This window comes from Trifolium pratense, linkage group LG7 (assembly GCF_020283565.1).
Source record: "Trifolium pratense cultivar HEN17-A07 linkage group LG7, ARS_RC_1.1, whole genome shotgun sequence".
In the NCBI taxonomy this organism is placed as follows: Eukaryota; Viridiplantae; Streptophyta; class Magnoliopsida; order Fabales; family Fabaceae; genus Trifolium; species Trifolium pratense.
Window position 1 is genome coordinate 2,848,469 of NC_060065.1, and position 10,227 is coordinate 2,858,695.

Here is a 10,227-nt window from a genome sequence, read left to right on the forward strand (position 1 = left end):
ACGAGAACAAAAAAAAAAACGAACCAAACCAGCCAACAAGATATATAAGAAAGAAAGAATGAATGAATCGTCGTGGTCTTTGTGTAGTGCGACGGGGCTGGAATTAGAGACGCGGGGTTTTTATTTTTTGGTTTTTTTTTATATGCCAATCAGGTCGTTGTTGACGGTTCGGTTCAGAGAGAAGATGGAATCTACTCATAATCTAAACCTATATATAAAGAGATGTAAACCGGCATAAGTTATGGTGGATAAGCCTTGCTTATGCACACCATGCATAAATACCCCAGATTGCTTAGTGCGCCCCCCGATTTGCTTAACGCGCCCCCAGTTTGCTTAGCGCACCCCTAGATTGCTTATCGCCCCCCAGTTTACTTAGTGCGCCCCCCAAATTGTTTAGCGCGCCCCCAAATAGCTTTACGCGCCCCCCAAATTGCTAAGCGCGCCCCCCACCCCAACATAAATAACACACAAAATCATTCCACAAGCAGAATGGTTTTGCATTACAACCCTCTAAAATCATTCGACAGTAAAAATGGTTTTGGCATTATAAGTACATCTAATGTGAAACCATTCCACAACAAAAATGGTTTGGGGGGCGAGAGAAAAAATTGGGGGCGCGCGAGAAAATTTGGGGGGGGCACTAAGCAATTTCGGGGGTGCGTTAAGCAATTTTCATTATTTATGCATGGTGCATAAGGAAAAAGCTTATGCACCATAACCACTCCCATCTAAACCTATATATAAAGATATTAGACTTTTTATAATACCAATAATAGCCTTAAATTTTTTTTTAGCACAAAAATTATTTTATTAACAAACTCACCATAACATAATGTATGTCATGTTTTTTTTTAACACCAAGAATCTTTTCTTAACAGACTCACGATAACATAAAGACATTTTTTTTACATAAGTTTGCATAATAGACAGTAGTATACTATAAAATTAGTCTCTTACGTTTAAAAAATTTCAAGTTATTTTTTTTGTTTAAAAAAAAAACTTAAATTAAAGGCCGGAACTACGAAGAAGCTATATCTTTTTGGATATGGGGCATAATATATACACAAGGGCGTAAGATTCAGTTAGTCTTTCTCTTACGTTTAAAACGTTTCAAGTTGATTTTTTTTTAAAACTACTTATATCCAGAAACAGAGTACATAGAAGCTATATCTTTTTGGATATAGGGCATAAGATTCGGTCAGTCCTTATAAGTTCCCTCTTGACGAATATAGGCTCTGATATCATCTTAGGATTACATTTAACTCAACAATTACAAAAATGTCTTGTAAGGTGGGTGACCGCCCACCAAACATATATTTTTAAGTAGTCTCTCATTCAATGTAGTACTTCTCAACAACATTCATTTTCAAGAAAATTGCCATTGACTTTGATAAATTTACAATAAAGATCATACATGCCGGCTTCTAAAAATCACATGAACATTATTCATCATTTTCAAATGCAAGTAAGTTTTATTTTGAAAAACAGTGTATAGTCCGTTAGACATCAAAACAAACTTGGCATACAAGAAAACAAAACCTTTGAGCTCATGCATGTGTCATTTGATCCCAACCTTTGTAGGACGCTTTCCTACCTTACACGGTTTATATTTGAACTGTAATTACATGAAATAAATGATTTAAAAATATATATATTTAATAAAAAATAAAAAGTGATATACTTGACCATTGTGACTCTTACAACTAAGATGAACTAATCTACCCAATTTCTCTTAATAGGTACAGTAGTAAATAAGGAAGATTATAAGTTATAACCAACAAAGTAAAAGATATATATTGATAGTCTCACAACATGTAAATGTAAAAGTAATACAAACAATAACTTCTTCCTGATAAGGAGGACTAGTACTAAGAACAAGCCTCCAGGCATTGTCTGCGGTATTCAGCAACGTATTCATAATTTGCAACCATCCATTCAAGTTGGGATTCAGGAAAATAAACAGGGTAAGTTTTGGAGCAATGGATGTAGTGGGGATCACTTTTCAGTTCATCTAGGGTTCGATCTGCGTGAGCGATAAGATTGGGACCAGCGGGAGCTGCTTGGGGGGGGGCGTGCAAGAGCTTCCCAGAAGACACCGAACCTGAATTCTTCTCCTTTTATGGAACACATGGTGCACCACATCTTGAAAAGATCTTGCTGTGAGAGGCTTGCAACTAGAAAACAACAATTAAGCAATATCAAGAAGAAAGAAAGAATAAAAAAATAATAAAAAAAAAAGACAGAATTTTCTTAAACAAATCTTCATAACTTCAATGCATTTGAGATAAAAATATGATTTAGGGTTTGTACCATCGGGAATTTCTTCTTCTTCTAGGACATCTATGAATTTCGCAAACAAACAAGATATCCATTGGAACGGGAACAAAAAAGAAGGAAACAAACCAGCCAAGATACATAAGAAAGAAAGAAAAGAAGTAATTAATTTAGAGTTTGTACCTTGGCGGCGAAAGGAATCAGTGTTGTCTTCTTGTTCTCTCCTTCAGGAACGGGGGGGGGGGGGGTCTTGCAAGTGCAAGAGCTTCCTGGAAGATGCAGAACCTGCGGTCTTCCTGCTTTTTGGAAGGGTATGTTACTGAATTCCTCCTTTTTGTCTTCTTCTTATTCTCCTACTACATCTATCAATTTCGCAAACAAACAAGAAATCCGTTCGAACGGGAACAAAAAATGAATGCAATTATGAGCAATGAAGCATTGATTGACTTACTATCAGCTCCAGAAGTTTTGAGAAGCTCAAGAGCAGAAATGGTGGTGCTACTTTGATCATCACCGGTCTTAACTGCTCCATTAGAATTTAAAGCTTCACAGCGAATAATCCCTTTTTGAATGGAAAGTGAAATATGGTTTCACAACGAAACAACCATTGTTATATACCTTTTTTTTACAAACCATTGTGATATACTCGACCATTGGTGATTCTTATAACTAAGATGAACTAATCTACCCAATTTGTCTTAATGGGTAAAATGTAAATAAGGATTTGCCTTATGGTAAAACAAAATGACACTGAAATCTTAATCAAATGAGTTCGAATCATTGTTTTCCAATACCAATTCTAGCAACAATTGGCAAGTTATTATTATGACTAAAAGTCGCATAAAGTTCATTTTCGAGAAAAGTATGAATAAAATTTGGCAAGAGCATTAGAATAGGATTGTTGAAGAGTATCAACCGTACCCTTAGTCATTACCAATTTACCATTCCACACACACATGAGGATGATTATAACCAACAAAGTAAAAGGCATATTAGATTGTCTCACATGTAAAAGTAAAATTAACACAAACAATAACTTGTTCCTGAAAAGGAGGAGTGACTACTAAGAACAACCACAAAAGTCAGTCTTAAGTAGGTGAGGTAGGCGGCACTCCTTGAAGCATTTGGCTCTCCGCTAAAATGGTAAACTTTTGTGGCTCCCGTGGCGCGGCAAATTATTTCCAATTCATCTGGGGTTTGATCAGCATAACCGATACGATTGACACCATCTGTTGGGGGCCGTGCAAGAGCTTGCTGGAAGATACCGAACCTGCGCTCTTCCTCCTCTTTGGAAGGGTATATTATTAAGCACATCGTGCACCAGATTTTGAAAAGTTCTCGATCTGTGAGTTCTGCAGCAACTGCAAAACAAGAATTAAGCAATATCAAGAAGAAAAGAAAAGAAAGGAAAAAAAGAAGATAGAATTTGCAAACAAGAAATCCGTTCGAACGGGAACAAAATAGAACGAAACAAACCAGCCAACAAGATATATAAGAAAGCAAGAAAGAATGAATCGTTGTCTTTCTGGAGGCTGGAATTGGAGACGCGAGGCATTGCCATCATGTGGCTGTTTTTGCTTCAGGTGGTTGTTGCAGTGGTGGTTCGGTTCATTTCAGAGAGGGTAGGGTTTAGACTTTTTTTTTTTTTTGACGCAGGGTAGGAAGAAGATGGAATTATTAATGGAATGAACGAATATATAATCAAATATTAAGCCCGAAGTTTTTTAAAAAAGGCCATTAGACCACCCCAACCATAAAAAAATTAAAGAAGGCAAGATAATTCTAACTTCAATAATAAAATTCTTTTTAAGTACTACAAAAATCATAAATTTATTTGAAAACTAAAAGAGTAACAATACTCATCGATACAAAAGGTTTCCTTATAGTACTAGACAAATAGACATGTGTGAAATTTTGTGCAGAATGTTAATTAGCAATAAGTGATTAATTTTAAGCAGACCATGGCAGCAATATTGGAGGCACTACAGCAGGCTGCAACAGAAATAATGACTTGATAATAGACTGGTGCAGCAGAAGCAGAGGCATTGACAACAGGATGCAACAACAGAAGTTGAGGTTTTTCAGCAGATTGTGATAGCAGCAGTGGAGGCACAAACGGTAGGCCACGAGATTTTGAATGTTAATCAAAACTGTCATCGGATTAGTTTTATTAGAAAACAGACAAATCTCGTTGCTCAAACTCTTGCACAGGCGTCAAAGTCTTATAAAAATTCTGAAGTCTTTAATGTTGTTCCAACTTGTATTACAAGAAAATACAGAACTACCTTATCATATTCCACTAACATGAAGAATCAGCACATCAACACTCCAATTAGACAAATATTATTCGTAGTAAATACAGAGCTCATACAAACATTTTCATTTCGGTATAATACAAAACTAAATGGATGTGTAAACAAATAGGCCGAAAGCCCAAACGAGTTTGGCCTAGCAGCACACAGACACAACAATCAATTGAAGCTCCGCCAAGGAGACTTCTACTGTTTCAACTGTGCAACTAAATATACAACCATTTTAAATCCCAAAATGGTGAGTTTTCCTCTTATTCTAATGAAGGAAATAAATGTGTATGTCAATGAAATTGGTGTTGGATCCATCTTACTTCTGGTTTTGTTCAACCTTTGCTCGAACCTTCTGCTCCAAAACAGATATTTCAGTCTCAAGGCTGAACATTCTATTCAAAGCATGCATGTTCTCAAGGGTCTCAGTTAGAGTCCGGTCGTCACTCCCATCACACCTCAAATGTTGCATTGGACCATGAAGCATCCTATTCACAATACCTCGACTAAGATCATCCACAGCTTTCCGCGTCTTCTTTGAGATATCATCACCCATCTTACCCAAACATTTCTCAAGCTCAGCAACCCTGATCCTTTCAGCATAGGCTCTCAATTTTTTAATGGTAGGAACAGTTTCCAGCGAGTCCCTCCAAGCTTCAAATTGCTTTAACTCTTCAACAATGATCACCTGCGCTTCTCTTGCTTTTCTTAATCGATCCTCTTTGTTGGCAGCCACAACCTCTTTAAGGTCATCAACATTGTAAACTCGCACAGAGTCAATATCTGAGACACATGAACCAACATTTCGAGGAACAGAAATGTCAATGAAAAGGCGACGGCCTCCAACCTCTTGACTTGCTGGAGGAAGGTCCTTGACATCATCTTTCATGAATAATGGGTTTTCTGATGCTGTACTGGTGAAAACGACATCAGCTTCACAGGTACAAGAGAGCATTTCTGAAAGAGGTTTGTAAATTATTTCAATATCCTTCAGTTCTTCGCGTATTGCAGCAACTCTCTCCTCAGTTCTATTGACAACAACCATCCTTGTACAACCTTTTGAAACCAAATGTTTGATCACGAGCTTTCCCATCTTACCAGCACCTATAACCAGCATCCTGGCATTACCATGTGAGGCATCGGGCAGCTTCATGTAGGCCAATTCAACTGCAGCTGAGCTCACAGAAACTGCCCCAGCAGCAATATTGGTCTCCGCTCTAACCCTCTTTCCAACAGTTATTGCATGCTTGAATAGACCACTAATGTTTCTTCCAAAGCCATTAACTCCTTGTCCAACTTTGACAACTTGTTTAACCTGAGAAAGGATTTGACCTTCTCCCAATACCAGAGACTCAAGACCCGCCGACACTTGAAAAATGTGCTGTGTGGCATCTTTGTTGTATAGTAAAAACCGGTGCTCGCAGAGGTCTGAAACAGGAACAGAACTTGTCTGCATAATAGAAGAGTGTTAAATATTTTGCAATGCACTACAAATACCATTTAGGAGATAAACTCAACACTTACTTTTGACATCCATTCCATGACCTCTTTGACACCGCGGTGTTGGGATAGAGCGACAACATATATCTCCATTCGGTTGCAGGTGCTCAGAACAGCTGCTTCTTCAATATGATTGAGACTGCAAAGCTCTGCAATAGCTCTAGGCCATTCTGCTTCAGGAATGGCAAGTTTTTCACGCATTTCCACTGGACAAGTGTGCACACTGAGCCCAATGACGACAATGCTGCTCCTTTCCTTTGTGTACCCTGTTATAGTGAATTGTATAAATTACTCGAAAGTCACAACAACTTGCAAGTTTTCAGAAAATTAAGTATTACCATTACAAATCAACCAATAAAAAACATGCAATCCCGTCTTTCTTTTGGTAAATAATCCCTCTGGACGTTACCACAACTCCCAAAAGCTACAAGGCTTGGGACATTGATGTGTAAATAGCGACGCAACATAAAGCCCAACCACTTAAGAAATATAACAGACAGAAACATATCTCCTGTCTTAAAATCATATGTGAAAAAAGTGAGTGATTCATGTTAAGAATCAAACGAACTCCATCCTTTAAAATACAAATCTAATGTTATGTTTGAATACCTTTGAAGCATCTGCACTCCTAAAATGGTGAAGTACCTGTATCGGGTAAGTTACTGGTACACGTAGGTACCATTCCATACCCATTTTCGTGGTGGTGGATACGGCAAAACGTGCATGCGGTGGAAAAATAGCAGAAAATATTTTGATTTTTTATTGCATTTCAATATTCTCTCTTCATTTTTGATGAAAAAAGTAAATCTCTGAAGCTTAATACTATTGAGCATCTAGAGAAACAGTAGAATCGTCCATGTGTTTATAGTTGACAAAAAAGAAACGAAATGTTTGATGAAAGAAAGCAAAAGAGAAATTAATATGAAAAATGAATGCAATTGATTGACTTACTATCAGCTCCAGAAGTTTTGAGAAGCTCAAGAGCAGAAATGGTGGTGGTAGTTTGATCATTAGAAGAAGAATTTAGAGCATCACAACGAATAATCCCTTTTTGAATGAAGGTAGTTCTGGGTTTCCCGAGAAGTGATATATGGTTGGAAATGGAGGTTGATGATAACCTTGAAGAAGAAGAAGAAGATTTGAGGAATAGAGACTCGAATTTGGGGCCAGAGAAAGTAGTTGAAACGGCCATTGAGCCTAACAAACCCTAGAATTGAATTTGAAAGAGTGGAAGGAGGAGGAGGAGGAGGAGGAAGAAGGGGAAAAAGAAATGAAATGGTTGTTTTGACCCTTCCACCCACTCAGAGGGTGCTGCTGGGTGTGGAAATGAAATGGGTTTTTCTTTTCAGAGATTGTGTTGTGATTTGTTTTCTGGGTTTTCATTGGCTTCTGTAACGCGCGTTTTATCCACACTCTCTCCTCTGTGGACCCTACTCTATTCCTGATTAAACTCTCCTTCAAATCTTACTAACACCGGTAAAAACAATAGATTCTTGATAATTTATTGTTTCCGTGAAGCTTTTAATACCTTAAATAGTTAAGTTTTATAGATTTTTTTTGAAATCAATGCATTGAAAATTGTAATATTTAATTTTTTGAATAAAAAAATTATTTAAATGGAATGCATAAAAAGTGTTTTGGGGATATTCGTTAGCAAGACTCTATTATTAATACTAATTTACTATTTATAATTGATAAATTATTTGAAATGTTTGATGAAATTAGCGATTTAAATAGTTGATAAATATAAAATGATAAAAAATTGTTCATATTAAAAATTGAACTTCGATTCTTCTAAAAATTTTGTCTGGGAGAGCTTATTAATCATTTTAGTCCAATATCTTGATTATCCATATCTAAATTAAAATACTCTTTAATTGGTCAATCTCAAATTTGGATTAATTACATTTTGGTTCCTTTTATTTTAATTTACTCATAAAACTGGCCTTCTATTTAAAAAAAAAAAAAAAAAAAACAATTTTGGTCACTTCCTTCAAAATTTTGGACTAATATAACATGATATATTTTAAATAATGTGTCATACAACTTGATAATGTGAAATCATCAACAATGTGAAATTATTATAAGAAAACATGTAAATAATAATTAATCAATCTGAATGATTCAACATACCCAAATTGTATGTCATGTAATATAAGATATGTCACACTATAACACTTAAAAGTAATTACATTACAAGTAATTATCGGAGTCATAATAAGTCTTAAGGCTCAAAGAACACTTGGAGAAATATATATAAAATGCTTACTCGGATACTTATATATTTACACCGACAAACAAGTTGTTAATATACAAGTCTTCGATGGAATTAGAAGAATATCTTGGAAGTGGTTAATAGAGAGAAAAAGGGGGAGATCTTGTATTTCTTATGAATGGATCACTAATCCCTTGGATTGTATTTGTATACTTAGATAGGCTTTTGCTAAGAGGGTGGTTGATTGATTTTTTGTTTTATTTCTCTTTGGGTCAAGTATCCGCCTTATACTTAATCTCGAATTTTGGATATAATACCATTTGTACTTTTTGCCCATTTTATAGAAAATTTTCTTTTGTTGTTAAAAAAACAAAATACTGGTTTTCTACCAAGTGCCTCCATTTCATAAAATGAGAAAGTTAACAAAATTAATCTAGTCTAGTTATATATTATGGTGTTGTATGTGACAACGTGGTACTCATAAAGTCATTGGATCTCCAAGGAGTATATGCTTGAATTTGAATATCAACAAAAATTGATAAACGTATCTTACATAGTTTTTGAGAGAGAAGGATAAGGCAATGAGGGGTAGGGTATGAATATATGTGATCCATATTGCTCTCTGAGATTTCAAGGTCTCTTTTTGCCACAATTCCACTTACAAAGTTTAAATTGTAGCCTTACATACAATACTTCAAGATTCTGGTCTTGTTGTTACCTTGTGGCCCCCAAAACAAACAATCTGTATGACAAGAGTTGTTCATTCATAGGATAAGTCATAAGTGAATCATCATGCAATAATACTTTTAAATGTATTCGAGGTATCGTCGACACTAAATATAAATACATTTTTATAAAAAAAAAATATTAAATATGAACACATCATCTAACCAAAATTCCAACACCATTTCGTTGTATCATGGGAATTAACCCCTTATGCGCGGCGCTAGTCTCAGCCGGATTGTGACTAACTACCTACAAATGTTTGATAAGAGATAACCATTTTAAACTAAGAATCAATATCCATTTTTAGGAAGAAGTACAGAGAATAAAGAAGAAGAAAAAATCAGAAAAAAGAAAAAGGAAACTTTGGAGTATATGATGAGTTTCACTAACAAGACTCAAGCAATGTATAGTTTCAAAAATAATTAGTCCAATCCTTGCTATAGGCTATCCATGGCTAACATCTGTACATAGTACAGACAGTCTTGCCTTGATGTACACAATAATTTTCAAGTTGCAAATTCTTTAATACCTTCAATCTTATAACTTAAGCATTAATGTCTATTTAACATAAGAAAATGGCATGCATAAACAGATGTCTGTGTAATGAACTGACTAATGTTATGTGGTTCTCATTTTTATTTTCATAATCAACAAGTTGATAATCATGATTATTATTTAGTAGTCTTTAACTTGAAATTATCTCCTTTCCATTTTCGATCTTGCCATATTTTGAGTCCAAAGATATCTCTTCAGCTTTCAGATATGCTTATTGTGAAGGTAGCTTAGATACTTCCCAATTGTCCACACAAGTTAATATTCAACATCCTTACCTGCTTTATAACTGGTACATTTCACATTTGTTTAATTTATTTTTCCTAAGACCATATTTTCATCTCCCACTAGAGTAGATGCGACTGTGACATAGCATCACACGTACAATTTTATAAATTGAAACATTTTTTCTATGTAATAATACCGTTTGGCTTAGGCTTAAAATTGTAATAGTGTATCTGACAAAGCAAGCAACAAAAAGTGTATCATACGGTTCAGACATTTTGTTTTCAATACAATATTTTCATTTTCATTATAAACATTTTGTTTTTAATACAATATTATATTTTCATTTCATTACTATAACATTCATGGGAAGCGAAAGGTTATACCATGATGAGGTGCTAGCAAATATAAAGTGACAATTTAGATTTAAATCTA

General features: G+C 35.2%; 1 protein-coding gene across 1 annotated transcript; it reads right to left on the bottom strand.

The window, feature by feature from the left end:
* Positions 1-4,579: 4,579 nt before the first annotated feature.
* On the bottom strand, positions 4,580-7,512 carry LOC123893632 (glutamyl-tRNA reductase 1, chloroplastic-like). Its single transcript, XM_045943396.1, has 3 exons — positions 7,026-7,512; positions 6,099-6,340; positions 4,580-6,024 (listed from the first exon to the last, which is right to left on the bottom strand). Exons 1-3 carry the CDS (start codon positions 7,264-7,266, stop codon positions 4,894-4,896), a joined length of 1,614 nt encoding a protein of 537 aa, XP_045799352.1. The 5' UTR covers positions 7,267-7,512; the 3' UTR covers positions 4,580-4,893.
* Positions 7,513-10,227: the final 2,715 nt, after the last annotated feature.

Coding starts and splice junctions, on each gene's coding strand:
- LOC123893632 (XM_045943396.1), bottom strand. CDS start 7,266: ATGGCCGTTTCAACTACTTTCTCTGGCCCCAAATTCGAGTCTCTATTC. Junction 6,341..7,025: donor CAAAACTTCTGGAGCTGATA/GTAAGTCAATCA, acceptor TCACTATAACAG/GGTACACAAAGGAAAGGAGC. Junction 6,025..6,098: donor TCATGGAATGGATGTCAAAA/GTAAGTGTTGAG, acceptor TCTATTATGCAG/ACAAGTTCTGTTCCTGTTTC.